At 39.2% G+C, this 16519-nt stretch overlaps 1 protein-coding gene across 2 annotated transcripts in view; it reads right to left on the bottom strand.

Moving 5' to 3' along the window:
* The window catches only part of ETFDH (electron transfer flavoprotein dehydrogenase), a 32684-nt gene that overhangs the window by 912 nt on the left and 15253 nt on the right, over window positions 1–16519 (bottom strand). For both annotated transcript variants that reach the window (XM_049905422.1, XM_049905421.1), the window contains exons 7-12: window positions 10926–11072; window positions 9118–9258; window positions 7541–7684; window positions 3828–3996; window positions 1709–1891; window positions 1203–1424 (exon numbers count right to left, since the gene is read on the bottom strand). In XM_049905422.1, coding sequence (XP_049761379.1) covers window positions 1203–1424; window positions 1709–1891; window positions 3828–3996; window positions 7541–7684; window positions 9118–9258; window positions 10926–11072 — 1006 coding nt within the window. The remainder of the gene's footprint in view (window positions 1–1202; window positions 1425–1708; window positions 1892–3827; window positions 3997–7540; window positions 7685–9117; window positions 9259–10925; window positions 11073–16519) is intronic.

Raw genomic sequence — 16519 nt, forward strand, 5'->3', positions numbered from 1 at the left:
TAAAAGCCTGTAACTGGCCATCTAGGATACACTTGTCTCACCGCTTTGGGAGTAAGGAAGAATGAAGAAAACTGAAGATGCAAGGGAAAGATTAGTCCGGAGGACTAATGCACCACATCTACCATGGCCTCCACCAGATTGAGTCCAGTACACCTAGATGGTACCCTGCTACCACCACGGACTGCTCTGTCAGAGATCACAATAGTGGGTCCTGGACAGAGCTGGAGAAAAATGTAGAACAAAATTCTAACTCAAGAAGACCAGACTTTCCGGCCTGACAGAGACTGAAGAAATCCTGAGATTATGGCCCCAGGATGCCCTTTCAGCTCAGTAAAGTCACTCCACCCTTCAGCTAAAGATTAGATCCATTAAACAAAATGAGACTAAAAGGGGCATGCCAGCCCTGGGGCAAGGGCTAGAAAGCAGGAGGCGACAGGAAAGCTGGTAATAGGGCACCTAAGGTTGAGAAGGAAGAGTGTTGACATGGGGGGTTGTTAACCAATGTCATAAAACATAATGCACATTACCTCTTTAATGAGAAACTAGTTTGTAAATCTTCATCTAAAGTACAATAATAAAAATCACATGAACATGCAAAGAGAGGTATTTCTCAGTGTCCCCATAATCCTTTAATTGTACTTTAGATGGAGGTTTTACAGAATGAGCTTTTCATTAAACGATTAGTACATAACATTATTTTGAGACACTGGTCATCAACCCCATGACGTGTCAACACTCTTGCCTCTCTACCTTGGGTTTCCTATTACCAGCTTTTCTGTCCCCTCCTGCCTTTTAGTCCTTGCCCCCGGGCTGGTGTGCCCCTTTTAGTCTCATTTTGTTTTATGGGCCTGTCTAATCTTTGGCTGAAGAGTGAACCTCAGGAGTGACTTCATTACTGAACTAAGTGTGTCTGGGGGCCCATAATCCTTACCTTAGTCAAAGAAGGATTAGTCAGGGAAAGACTTTTGGAGAAATGTCATATGATTTAGGCCTCACAAAAATCCTCCATTATTTTAATGTGGCTAGTTTAGAGTAAAAATCATAAGGAGTTCCCTAAAGCAAGCTGGGTGTTGGGGCCATTGAAAACTTCCAAACAATGGTAATGGTTACAGAAATCATTTCTTAACAGAATCATATTTGTAAGATGTGTAATTAAAGCAAGTGTTAATATTTAGGGATGGATGGAAATCTCATTTACTGACCTGCAGGGCAGAATCGCTGCTCGGGTCCATCATAGATGGGTAGATTTCTATTTACAGGTACACTGTCATCCTTCAGGGTGAGATGTGCTGGCTGGTCATGCTCATGGTTAGTACCACTCAGCGCCACCGAGGATAAGAGGTCAAAACTGATCCGTCCATCAGGTTTTGGATACTCAATAGGTGTGCAGTCCTTGGCTGGCTTCAGCTGACTAGAGTCAGAACCTTCAACAGTTGGAAGAAGGTGTTTAATAAAAATATAACACTAGTTTTAAAGTACTTTTGTGAACATAAAAACTAGAAAATAGTACTAATACTAAATACTATGGCTTTAGTCCTCTTATAATTACATTTTCTTAGACACTAAAATTACTAAGAAAATTTTGTTAAAACGATTTTCACTGACAAATTTAAAACATTAAAAGGTCACTTTTTCCATTAATCAGTGGATCCCACTCATAAACTTTTAACAACTGTAAAATACACACTCTCAAATATATTTAAATTACCTTTATGTTTTAGAGTCCATGGCTCCATTCCTCTAAATATCCAGTAAAATATCCCAGTGTAGATCATCCCTCCATATATACCCAGGATCCCATGGCAGGATGGTCTGATATTTCTAACAGCATAGAGCTCTTTCCACACCCACGATTTCTTCAAATTGTCCTCATACTCAGTTACATGGAGTCCTTTTATTAAAAACATGAACTATTAAGTGTGGAACTGTTTTAAGAAGCATAAAATACTCTGCAGTTAAGGTATTTTGCTACTGAAATATTGGAAGAGGGAATCTTCAGTGTACTTTTTAAAACAAAGGTGCTCATACAAGATCACATTCAAGAATCCTTCATGTATAAATGTTGGCATCTTCCAAAAAGAACCATTTGATATACTAATGTTTACTGCTATTTGTTGACAGACGTTTGATTTTTAATACTGGTAGCATGGAGAATTAGCTTCAAAATTCAGTGAAACTGGCAAGAAAGCTTCAGTAAAAAGTTCATGGTACCAATTTTTTTAATAAGAGGAAATGTTTTATAATTTATCAGTGAAACTATTTCATACCTAAAACTCTGTGTCAGTGAGACAGATTGGTTCTTAATGCCTTTAGTGTCTCCATTCTACGTTCTTCCCAGTCACTGTCTCTCGTACCGGCTGCACTCCCCTGTCCTTACAGTTTTAATCTTCAATCTTTCTTTGACGACACCCTAGCTCCGGTGCTATCTATGTGTGGTCCTACGGATACAGTGAGTGTCCAATAAGCAAAGATACTTTGCAAGAAAAGGGGAAGAGTTCCACCACCCGCCTGTTAGACTTGTCCATTCTGTCCTCCCTGAAGTACCCTCTTGCCTTTTCTATGTTCTGTCATATCTCCTCCCACTCCCACATGCTAGGTCCATTCCTACAAAGATACCTGAAGGTGTAAACAGGCTGCATACTTCTAACTAGAGGAACATTGTTATCTGGAATTCTAAGGGATAAGATTTACCTATCAAGTATCTATTCCACTATGTGCCAGGTGTTCAGCATTCGCAGTGAACTGAGTCCTTGCTCTATTGGAGTTTTGAATCAAGTGGCAGGAAAACAGATAAACTTGATAATTATACAGTGCCAAAAGGTAAAAAATGCTATAGAAAAAACCAGTGCCAGGAGATTGGGAGTGCTCTGTATTGTAATTTAAATGGTGTGGTGGAGGCAAAGCCACTGTGAGAGAGTGATGGCAAAGGTGAAGGGAACAAGGAAGTCAACCATGAACAAAGACCAGGAGAGGCAGCACGCTTGGCATGTTGCAGGGAGAGTAAAGAAGCTAGTGTGGACGGAGGGACAGAGTAACAAGAGATGAAGCCAGCACGTGGGGGATCTGTGGCTTTTACTTTGAGGAAAACTGGGAACCACTAGTGGGTCTTCTAAATAAGACTTTTTTGATTAAGGGTTTGAGTAGGTACTGAGGTATAAGAGCTGGCTGTCCCTCTCTACCACAGCACAAGGGTCGTATGCCTGTGCTTTCAAATAGGTGGCTGTTTGATTCCGCAGTTTGCAAAGCTGTTCTATTTTCCAACTGAAGGTACTTCAGTATTTGTGAGGTATTGTACTCTGTATATTACATGTATGTAATGTTTTCAGAGTTGGAATATTTTCTAAGTAGGTGGGACACACTTGGTACTATCACTATTTGATGTGACTAAAACAACAGAGCTGTGAAAATCTCTCCATGTGGTTTCCTTGCACAGCACACATCTTACTACTTTGTAAAACAGGATAGATACAATACGTGTCTTTTTAGCTTCAACTGAAACAGACATGAAAAAGATTTTACAATTTTTTCTTTTTTGATCTCACAATTTTTAATCGTATTTCTTTTCATTCTCTATATAAGGGATGTATGTTTAAATGAGTCCCTGGATGGTGCAAAAAGTTAAAGCGTTCAACCAAAAGGTTGGCAGTTCCAACCCACCCAGAGGCTCTTTCAAAGATAAGCCTATGGATCTGCTTTCAAAAGGTCACCGCCTTGAAAACCCTATGGAGCAGTTTGACTCTGCGCACATAGGGTCGCCTCATGTTTAAACAGCTTCTTTTTAAATGCCTATGCTGTTCCTTCCTAGACTTTAAACAGAAAGTACTTACCTATCGTCTTTGATTGGAGATTTTCATCAGTTAGTTGCTTAAAAATAGATTCTGCTGCCAAACTTCCACTTTTCATTGCTGTGTGGGTACCTTTGATCTTGGGAACATTCATGAAACCAGGACTACAACCAATTAGTAACCCACCAGGGAAGGTCAGTTTTGGTATAGACTGAGGAAGAGGGATTCAAAGTACATTTGTTAGCTGAAATTAAACAAACAAAACTTCTAAACTTCCTTCTGAAACTGCAGGAAAAAGTTGAAAAATAAACACACAAAAATGAATATATAGAACTACAACAGCTAAAAAGGAAGAAACAGGAGCAAGGTATGCTTTTTTTAAGTCCAGGAGCTTTTTTCCCCTTAAGAGTATCTAAGGTCTGTTTCTGTTAGGATTGCCCCTTAGAACCATCTGGATAAAAGAGCATTAAATCAGGATCAGAGAATGACAATGGGAAAAAGGGCTTTCTAGAATGCTATTAGAATGCTAGTAAAGGGTCAGCGAAAAAGAGGAAGAGGCTCAAGATGGATTGACATAGTGGCTGCAACGATGGGCTCAAATACAGCAAAGATTTTAAGGATTGTGCAGCACCGGGCAGTGTTTTGCTCTCTTGTCGATAAGGCTGCTATGAGATGGAACCAACTGAACGGCAATAACAGAATGCTCCTAGCTGAAAGCAGAGATGCTGGTCAAGAAACTGGGTAATGACAGTCCTTTCCTCAAATGAGGATGTGGCATTGCTGACCTCTAGTTTGCTTCAAGGACCAGAAGAGTGTGAAATTTAAGAGAACACACATTGTTAGTAAAAGTTTTTCCAAAATAGTGGTTTAAGTCCTAATATTAAAAGTCTGTATGGCCCAACAAAATGTGTGATTTTGAAGTTCTGAGATGATCCTATCCTGTGTGGGCAGTGTTACTGGCAGCTGAAGCTCCTGTTAGGGAACTAGGGACCAAGGAAAAGCTGCACTGAGAAACGGATTCCGGGTCATTCATTAAACGAAAACCAAAAACCAAACCCACTGCTGTCAGTTGATTCCAACTACAGCAAGCCTACACAACACAGTAGAACTGCCCATAGGGTTTCCAAGGAGCAGCTAAGTGGATTTGAACTGCCAACCTGTTGGTTAGGAGGCGATCTCTTAACCACTGTGCCACCAGGGTGCCTCATTAAACTAGGGCTACAAATAATTAGAAACCCACCCAGGAAGGTGAGTTCTGGTATGGACTGAAGAAAGAAAGAGAGTATTTGTTAGTTCAAAATAAACAAAATTAAATATTTCAGCTACTAGGCTACTCTGGAGCCCTGGTGGAGCAGTGGTTAAGAGCTCAGCTACTAACCAAAAGGTCGGCAGTTGGACTCCAACAGCCGCTCCTTGGAAACTCTATGGGGCAGTTCTACTCAGTCTTACATGGTCGCTATGAGTCGGAATCAACTCGATGGCAATGGGTTTGGTTTTTTGGGTTTAGGCTATTCTAGTACAGTTGTGCCCTTTGATACCCACCGATAAGAGTTCTATGCTTACTCATAATTGTTTTCCTGAACGTATTTTTGACAATTCTACTTGTCGTTGTAATTACATAATTAAATAGAAACATACAGTGAAACGTCTGAGAGCCGGAACTCAACGGGACTGCCTTGAATTTCCAGGTCTTGCAAGTTTTCCGCCTCTGACGGGGTGCAGTCTTACCACTTTGCTATCGTTCTCTAGTAGTGGGAGATACCTGAGGCTTTCCTTCCCTGACAGGTTTCCACCTTACACAGGTTGCAGCTTTTGCAGCTTTTACTGTGTATCAAAAGAATTAAGAGGACTAAAGCGAGAGTTGTTTCTATGAAAACTAAGTTGAATGCTTTGTAAAGACTCAAAAGACTCAATAAGGGGAATCCCCAAAAATACACTGTCAGATTAGTTTTTTTATGACAGCAGGAAAAGGCTGAGAAAAGGTATAAAAACCCAAAAGGCTTCTGTACTGCAACTGCTTTGCAAGTGTCTGCATTCTTGTTCTCCATGAAACCAGTACTGGAAATCACATATGCTGCATTATGGATATGGTTTATGGGAGAAAATTAACAGGGAACACCAATCGTAAGGCCATACTCAAAGAAAAGGCCTTGCCCCTGCATCAAAAGATTAACATATGAATATAAATATGCATGTTTGACGTTAAAAAGTTTAAGGGTGTTTAAAAATAATTGAATATTCCAAATTATAGCTTCTTAAGGTCTTCAAGGAGCCCTGGTGGCTCGGTGGTTAAGAGCTATGGCTGCTAACCAAAAGGTCAGCAGTTCGAATCCACCAGCTGCTCTCTGGAACCCCTATGGGGCAGTTCTACTCTGTCCTACACAGTTGCTGAGTCAGAACCGACTTGAGGGCAGTAGGTTTGGCTTTTTGTTTTTAAGGTCTTCAAAAACTTACTGGATATAAGTTTCTGAATCTTTGGCTAATTAAATCAGGATTTACAGCCTTGGAAACCGTATAGGGCAGTTCTATTCTGCCCTATAGAGTTGCTGTGAGTCAGAATTGACAGCAATGGGTTTGGCTTTTTTTGGTTTGGGGGGTATGTGTGTATATGTTCATCTCTTCCTGCCAATTAGCAGGAAGAGATATGATTGCAGCTATTATGGATTAGTCAAAGGAATTTAATGGACTTGACATAGTCACTTCCATAAATATTCGTAGCGTATGAATCTAGAAAAAAATCAACCTGATAAGAAGTAATACCATAACAACAGAATTAAGGGACAATGTTATTTCAACAATCTAGTTATTATGCATATAATTTAGTTATGATTTTATGAATTATTGAATTATTTCATGGTGTTACGAATTACTGTGATAGTAATAAAGTATTTAGAATTTAATTTTAAAGGTTATCTGTGACTTTACAACAGATTTTTAAATAGAAGAAATCCAATTTCCAAAATGATCCTATAGTCCTAGAATTTCAGAGACAGAAGGGACCATCTTTTATTTTACAGATGATCCTTTAAGGCCAGAGAAGTTAAGCAGCTTTCTCCAAATCATTCGTGTAAGTTTCAGCACTGGTATTTAGATCCACATCTTGCCTGTCTGATACTATTTCTACAACAGTACTAACAGCTTTTATCATAGCTACCTAGGTCTTGCTTCATGTTTAATTGGTATGTACAGAATACATTAACTACTTTTGATAAGATTTTGAACATATACTGAAATAAGGCAGTTAAGGGTAAAAGCTTAACAGAGGCCACCTAAAAGGCATGGATGTTGCTAGGCATTTGGGATGAATCAATTACCTCCACTGAAAACTAAATTCGTCTTTGAGTTTCCTGGCAGCTAGGGAATAAAGGGAAATATCTTGGTTCACACTGTTTTTATTGTTTGGTTAAAGACAACAAATCAACAAACAAAAAGTGCCTTGAATTTATTTCTAGAGAATGATGTATTCTTAATTCATGGTGTAATTTATTTAATGGGTCCTTGTGTAACACAAAGTCATACTGCCTAAATTTTACAAAATATATTAACACTGTTCAAATAAACTCATATGCTACTTAAAGATTCTCATTAAGCTAGAAAACTACTGTGTAAAATAGTTTTATACACACGAGTTGCTTTGCCTAATTCCTTAAATTCTTTTCCTGTAGGTAATTTTTTATTCTTTACCTAAATTTGTTGCATTTTTCATTGCTGAATTAATAATATAGAAAAAAGAATAGGAAAGTTGGAAAAGTTACCTGAAAACCACCTTCATTGAGAGCTCTGGCTCCATATCCAATTCTTTTTCCCCCTTCCAACGTTGGCTGAATGCTGGGATGGTGTTTCCACCTCTGGAACTCTCTAAATGGGCTCAGGTATGGATTTTGATAGTCTAGACCAACCTTTAAAATTTTATATTTAAATTTGATATATTTATACAATGAAACATTTTTATTTGAAATTAAATCAAGCTACAATCTAAGCCATTTGGAAATAATATTCATCATAAAGTATGTAAGTTAAATTTCTTGTATTTAAAGTTTCTGGAGAAACATATGCAAGAACCCACATTTTATTCAAAATCTGTCCGGAAAAGAAAGAGTGCTTTGGAAATCAAAGTCCAAATTAGAAAAATATCTGCAGGTAAGCATCTCAGATTATGTTTCTACAAAATAAATTATAATTATTACTCATCAATACTAACAGTAAAAACAAATCACCTACATCACCGTATAGAAAATGAAGAAACAGACATAATCACACACACACAAAGAGGACAAGGACCATAAAAGGTTACATTTCACAGTGCGTTTCCAAAATGCTGAAATAATAATACTGTTAAGTCGCTGGAATTCGGAGTCAAAACAACTCAATGATGCGCACCTTTAACAAGATATCATATACAGGTCTAACCACGACACTAACATATAGAGCTGCCACCAACTGCAAGGCGCGGAAGCTCTGAAGTGCTTGAATTTTTCCGTTCTTTGCACTGTTCAAGACGGAATTTGCTGCCAAGTACGCAGGCGGCCAAGAGAGGAGGAGCTGCTTAAGTTTCAAAAAAGGTACAGGTTTAAACGCACTACCGATTTCACTTTCAGTGACGGCACACCGCGGTGGAAATGGGTTTTGAACTCAGGTTCGGGTGTGAACACTGCTTTGTCATCTGTTGTTGACTTCTGACTCAGAGCGACCCAATGTGACAGAGCAGAACCGCCCTATAGGGTTTTCCGGCTGCGTAAGGAGCCCTGGTGGCGCAGTGTTAAAGGAACTGGCTGCTAACTGGAAGGCTGGTGATCCGAAACCCCCAGCAGCTCCACGGGAGAAAGACGTGGCCTGCTTCTGTAGGGATCTACAGCCTTGGAAACCCTGTGGGGCTGCCATGAGTTGGGATCAGCTCGATGGCAGTAGGGTGTTTTTTTTTTTTTTCATCTTTACAGGAGCAGATCAGCAGGTCTTTCTCCCACTGGGGGGGTGTGAACTGCCAACCTTTTGGTTAGCAGCCAAGTGATTAACCACTGCGCTACCAGGGCTCCTTTTTATCATTTAATCTGTGTATTTGGGAACTTGTTTATCTTGTTTGCATCTCAGTTTTCTCAGGAAGCTTAGGTAGAAATCTTAGTAAAACACGCCTCCCGTGCAGTACCTACTGCTACCCTATGTGTTTACCTAGACTACTGTCTGTAATATCTACAGCACGGTATATACAGTGCTGATCAAATCAGAAGCTTTACATGAAAAACACTTTCATTCTCCAGATTCAAAACCCTTGGTTTCTAACACTAATGATCCTATGACTCTACCAGTACAACTTTCCATATGGGATATGACTTACCACAAGGCCAAGAGCAACCATGGGTTCACCTTCATTTAAATGATAGAGAAAAGACCCTCCGTATGTCTGTCTGTCCAGGGGCCAGCCAACAGTGTGATCTACTCTCCCAGGTTTCCACTTCTTTTCGTCAATAATCCATAACTTAAAATAAAAAAAAAGTCCTGGAGTATTACTTCAATGTTTTATGTCACCACAATGCATAAAACATGCTAAGTTTTATGTCTTATTATGAAATTACAAATGAAAAACGTGTAATATGAGAAACACAAAAAGATGGCTTCAAACATCAAAGAATTCTATCACATTGCAGCATGATGACTCAGTTAACAGAAAGGTCAGAGCAGAGTTTATCAGTGGTTACTAGGGATGGGATGGAGGAAGAAAGGGGGAGTCACTGCTTGCTGGGCACTGAGCTTCTGCTGAGGGCGAAGGGTGATGGAAAAACCTGGAAATGGAGAGTGGTGATGGGTGCACGCCATGATGAGTGTAATTGATGTCACTGAATTGTACATACGAAACATGCTGACATGGCCAATGTTTGGTTACAGATACACTTACCACAATTAAAGTAATATTAATAATTCCCTAGTCATACGACAGCCAGAAAGCAGATTTTGGCTCCCATCACAGTTTATAAGAATAGAGAGCAAATCAAAGTGGCTAGTTCCAGGAGGTTAGAGTTTCAAAAGAAAGAATAACAATTCAAAGAGTCAATGTTTTTTGAAAAAGAGAGCACAGCTTTAGTACCCCCATCCCTCATCCCCTATTACCAGGGTGCCTTTGGATCAAGACGCTGGCCTTCATCAAACCGAACCAAACCAAACCTTCATAAAGCTGTTTTAAAATGGAAATGTTACATAGGAAAGGTGACTCCAAATTAACTATTTCTGAATCTTTTCAACAGAAGCTTAAGCTATGTCTTTGGGAATGAGATACTTAGGCTCATTTTGAGAGGCAGGTGATTAGTGGTTCAGATTATGTGGAGAACAGGTCGCAAAATGATGTTGCAGTTAGTAGAAGTGGGGAGAGAATTGGGAACACCGGGAGAAGCCTGGATAGTTGGCCATTAGAGGTTGATGAGTGGGGGCATGAGGGTTGGAGGAAAAGGAAAAGAGAAAAAATTTTAATATAGTGTCTGCCACTTAGACAAGTTGTTATCTAGATGAAGTTATTTAATTTCTTTGAGCCTCCCTCTTTCACCACAAAAATAAAGGATTACCGTATTTTTACACAAATAACGTGTACTTTATAGGTTTGTTTGCCAGCTGTGCCCTCCCCCCACAAGATATTTTTGTAAGTCCTATGCTAATTTTTTTTAACTGCAACATTGAAAAAAAAATTGGCATAATGCACTTATGAAAATACCTGATGGGGGGAGGGCACAGTTGGCAAACGTTGAAGGGGTGCAGTATTTTCGTAAAAATATGGTATAATATATAAAATTAAAAAATAGAAGACAGATCAGAAAAATTATCAACTCCTTAAGGTATCAATTAGATTCTCAAATTGGTAAGACTTTCATGCAATTACAGGAAAGTGCTGAAGAGATGAGAATTTCTGAGGTGCTGGTAATGTTCTCTATCTTGATCCAAGCAGTAGCTATATGGGTGTGTTCACCTTGTAAAAATTAACGTAGGTATAAACTTAAGATCTGTTACTTTAAAGTACGTATCTTATGTTTCGATGAAACAGTTAACTCCACCCCACCCCTTCCCACAATCAAAGCACGCTGTTCATCCTATTTTCAGATGGGTAACTTAAATTTTAAAAACGATTTCTACCTGAAATATATCTGAAAATCAGGATACCTCTTTTAGTCCAATTCCATAGGTTTGGGGATCACAAGTGGCCCTCAAATCAAACTTCTTATACAGTTGCTTGGCTAGATGTCCGTGGCAACCTTCTGCAAAAATTGTGACTTTGGCATGCAGTTCTAGTCCTCTTTCAAATGTCGTCTATAAAAGCAAGAACATTTTAGAAATATTGAATTGCAATATTTGACAATTTAAAATATATTCACAATGCCCAAATATAAAATCTAAAATCATAAAGATCATGGAAGAAAAAATAGGGACAATACTAGGGGGCCTAATACATGGCATAAATATAATACGAACCATAACAAACACCAAAAGATAAAGCTAGATAACTGAAAGCTCCTAAAAATTAAACTTTATGCTCATTAAAAGACTTCAAAAGAGAACCTACAGGGAACCTACTGGGAAAAAAATTATGGCTACAACATATCCTACAAGGGTTTAATCTCTTAAGTCTATAGACTACTTCAACACCTCAACAACAAAAAGACAAATAATCTGATTAAAAATTGGGCAAAGGATATGAACAGACACTTCACCAAAGAAGACTTCCAGGCAGCTAACTGACAGGTGAGGAAATGTTTGCGATCACTAGCTATAAGCGAAACGCAAATCAAAACCACTATGAGATGCCATCTCATCTCAGCATTACTGGCACTAATCAAAATAACAGAAAATAACAAATGTTGGAGAGGCTGCAGAGAGCCTGGAACTCTTATGTATTGCTGGTGGGAATGTAAAATATACAACCACTACGGAAAACAATATGGCACCTCCTTAAAAAGCTAGAAATAGGCATACCACTTGATCCAGCAATTCTGCTCCTAAGAATATATGCTAGAGAAATAGGAGCCATCACATGAATACCACAAATGCACACTCACCTTCACTGCAGCACAATTCACAACAGCAAAAAGATGGAAACAACCTAAGTGCCCATCAACAGGTGATGGATAAACAAACTATGGTGCATATACACAATGGAATGCTACACCAATGATAAAAAACGATGAATTTGTGAAACATCTCACAACACGGAAGAACCTGGAGGGCATTATGATGAGTGAAATAAATCAATCACAAAAAAGGTCAAATATTATGAGACCACTATTATAAAAACCCAAGAAAAGGTTTACACGCAGAAAAAAACCATCTTTGATGGTTACGAAGGAGGATGAGGGGTGGGGTGGGGAAATCCCTAACTAAAAAGTAGACAAGTTTACTTTGGTGAAGGGAAAGACAACACAATATAGGGGAAAGGAGCACAACTTGACCAAGGTAAAGTCATAGAAGCTTCCTAGACACACACATCCAAACAACTTAAGGGACTGAGTTACTGGGGAGGGCTGCTGACTATAGTCTCTGTTGACATTTAGGTCAATTGGCATAACACAGTTCATGAACAAAATGTTCCACACCCTACTTTGGTGAGTAGCATCTGGAGTCTTAAAAGCCTGTGAGTGGCCATCTAAAATACATCTATTGATCCCATCCCCTCCGGAACAAAGGACAATGAAAAAAACCAAAGACACAAGGAAAACATTACTCTAAGGGGCTAATGGACCGCGTGAACCACAGCCTCCACCAGCCTGAGCCCAGAAAAACTAGATGGTACCCAGCTACCACCACCTACTGCTCTGAAGGGGTGACAATAGAAGGTCCCGGTCAGAGCGGGAGAAAAATGTAGAACAAAATTCAAATCCACAAAAAAAGACCAGACTTACTGGTCTGACAGACACTAGAAGAACCCATGAGACTACAGCACCTGGACACCTTGCTAACTCAGAACTTAAACCACTCCTATAGTCCATCTTTTGGCCAAAGATTAGACAGGCCTATCAAATGAGCAATAATACCCACGAGGAACATGCATCCTAGTTCAGTCAAGTGTCAGAGACCAAATGGGCAACACTTGCCCAAAAGCAAAGACAAGGCGGCCAGAGTGGCTGGTTTTCCAGGATACGGACACGGGACTCCCAGAAGGGAAAGGGAAAGGTGCAGAGTGTTGACACTTAGTGGGCATTGTAACCAGTGTCGTGAAACAATTTGTGTACAAATTTTTGAATGAAAAACTAATTTGCACCGTAAACTTTTACCTAAAACACAATAAAGTTAAAAAATACATATTCACATTCAGATCAGTTTTGAATTGAATTTTGGTTCAAGTACAGAAGCAACATTGCAAATATATATCAGAAATAAAGGTACTGTTGTTAAGGGGGATTTAAGTTTTATAACGTATCTTGTGTTTACTGTATTTTTTTCCCTTCAAAATTACTTAATTGGTTAACTTTGTACAAACTTAAAAAGCCAAGAAAGCATGCTAAAAAAGTTCCTCTAAGAACAGAGGAAAAGGCCATTTTCCAGGCCTAACATCTGAAATAAAAACTACTATTAAGTGCTTTCTTGGGACTCATTCCCCAAAGTTTCATGAATATAAAACTATACAGAGCCTATTTACATGTTTACCCTTCCACATACACCCTTACACCCTTCTAACACAAACAGGACCAGCCACTGCTTTTTTCACTTTAATTTTACTCATTCCCTATTGTTGAACATATATTGTAAAAGTGAATTTTTTTTTTTTTACTACATAAAAAGCTATAATGGAAGTCTTTTTTTTTTTGTTGCACTTATGTTTGGCACATAGTAGGTAATTAACAGTTACTCAATAAAGAAACAGAATAGTTAGAAAAGTCAGTTATCTTTCTTGGTATTTTTCTGTTCATATATTTGTGTCCATGCAGCACATTCACACGAAAAAATAGGTTTATCCTCTAATACTCTTTTCTGTTTTTACTTTATAAAATATGACGCTTACCTAACACAGTATACGCCGAATACAGCATTCATTTTTAATGCTTGAACATCTGTCCCTAATTTTTTGAGTATTTTATTGTGTTCATATTTCTAACAGCAGTCTATAAGACTTTTTCCCTATCGTCTAGTTAGTGATAGACACAACTGTTCTTTTTTAAATTTGATAGTGTTAACTCACTGCTATTTTAATTTGTACTTCCCTGTTTTGAACATCTTTTTGAATCCTGATTTAGGAAATATTAAATAAATACCTATAATGTTCCAAAGGATCCCTGATGGTGCAGTGGTTAAGCGCTCACCTAACCAAAAGGTTGGTGGCTCGAACCCACATGCCCCACTCTGTGCACGAAAGATGTGGCAGTTGGCTTCTGTAAAGATTTACACCCTTGTAAACTCTACGGGGCAGTTCTGTGTCCTATTGGGTAGCTGTAAGTTGGAATGGACTTGATGGCAGTAGGTGTCAGACATGGGGTGGAGCTAGTGGGTAAGCCGTAGGACATCTGATTCTGGTATTCGGAGAAGAAGTATTTAACCCCTGTGTCCTACGAGGTCTCTCTGGAGGAAATGCAGATCAAGGACTCAACACTGAGCTGGAAGCCTCAATATTTAGAGGGCAGGAAGATGAGCAGAGGTGACAGCAGGAGAGGCCAGTGAAATACAAGGAAAACTGAAAGGGTGGTGTAAAGAGCCAAGTCAAGAAAGCGTTTCAAGACGGAAGCTATCCAACTGGGTCAAGTGCCGCTGGAAGGTCAAGTAAGAGAAGACTGAGAACTGACTACTGGATTTGCCAAGATCGAAAGTGTCTGTGAGTTTGACAAGAGCTGTTTCAGGCCAACAGAAGGCAAGAAGGTCTAACTCCAGAGGGTTAAACAGAAAACAGAACGACAGAGTGAACAGGACCCCTGACCCTCTCTACTCCAAACTTGTCATACTGAAGTGTTTTTTTTTTTGGGGGGGGGGGGGGACTTATGGATTATGGGGCTCAGATTACTAAGACTCTTCCTTTTATGCTTTTATTTTGTATAAAAACAATATATAAAATAATAAATACCTTTAAGTACAAAGCATACAATATAAAAAAGCACATCTGAAGAAACATCATTAAAGTTCATCTAACAAAAAATGAAGTATCAGAATAGCAGGATTTGTGTGCTCCAATTTTATTTAATACTGTATATAAATCTCTTTAAAGACTAAAATATACTTTATAACTTACATTATAATACAGAAAATAACCGACAATATTCTCTTATCATTACGAGAAGCAATATAAAATAATATCGTTGTTCTCAAACCTGGCTATGCATCAGAATCCCCTAGGGGCTAGTTAAAAAACCAGTTTCTTGGTCCCTGCTGCTAGACGTGCTCTGCCCTAAGGGCTCATGCGATTCTGATGTAGTAGGTTAACCCACTAACACAGCCCTGAAGCAGGTAGGAGACAAAAGCTTTGTCACCTGCTGTCTCAGCAGGAAGATCTGCTGGAGGAGCCACTAGACTAGACTCCTGTCCAAGAGTGTCAGAGAGAAGAACCTGTCAATCAACGGCTATTTATAGAGAATCTAATATGTGCCTGGCATCCTACTAGGCAGCAGAACCACCTTCCATGACCCTGACCCTCGTGGTGTTTGTAATCTAATTGGAAATTTAGACGAGAGACAAATGGGACATTAAAATCCCCCACATATACACAAGTAAAAACTTCCTTAGTGGACTTCTGTGCAGACTAGTCGGATGCAGCGTTATCTCTGGGCTGCCCACTGCTCAATGGAAAAAAGCCACTGCTAGGTGACTCCAGCACGCTCAGGCACTGCTGTCGCCACCCGTCAGCTGCCTGCTTTCCAAGTGTCACTTAAGTTTGTTCCAAAATTGGTTAATACCAACTTTACTTGCTAATTTCCTATAAATAAATACTAGGAAACTAATAAAATGCGGTACCGTGATGTTGGTATGAGGCAGGAAAACAAAGTTACTTATTTTAGATTGGGTGGTCACATGAGTCCTATCTAAAAAAATGACAGTTGAAGTGAAATCCCAAAACGAAAAGAAGTCTGACTAATGAAGGGGAGAACACTCCAGGCACAAAGGGCAGCATGTGGGATGACTGAGAGGCACAGGAAAGCAACCTGGTAGAGGTAAAGAATGGCATGGAATGAAGCTGGACAAGTGGGGCATCTTGGGTAGGCCCGTGTTTTACTCTAAATGCAAAGGGGTTCCACTGGACAATGTAAGAGGAATGACAGGGCCAGCTGCCCCGAGTCAATTCCGACTCATGGTGACCTACTGTGTGTCAGAAAACAATTGTGCTCCACAGAGTTTGCAATAGCTGATTTTTCAGAACTAGATCACCCTTCTAACGACGCACCTCTGAGTGGACCTGAGCCTCCAACTTTTCAGTTAGCAGCCGAGCGTTTAACCGCTTAGATGATTTAATTCACTGAGATGTTAACTTGCGTTTTGTACCTGGATTTTCTTTTGCAAATTAAAAAATACAGGTTGTGAAAACCTGGAAACGATCCACGTTTATTTTTTAAGCAAGAGATAAGCAATCAGTTTTATATCTACCGAAAGATGTTAAAACCAGGTCAAAGGCTCCTTTGCCTACTGACAGTGATGCAAACAATTCCTGACCACAGAAATGAAAACTGATGGCAAAGATGCAACTGACTGATAGCCTACATACATGCATGTTTTCCAAAATTTCCTTTGAACTAGTTGTAACACCTATTGATTCTCTCCTTAATTAATGAGTTAAATAAAATCTT

Source organism: Elephas maximus, chromosome 13 (assembly GCF_024166365.1).
Source record: "Elephas maximus indicus isolate mEleMax1 chromosome 13, mEleMax1 primary haplotype, whole genome shotgun sequence".
Taxonomy (NCBI): Eukaryota; Metazoa; Chordata; class Mammalia; order Proboscidea; family Elephantidae; genus Elephas; species Elephas maximus.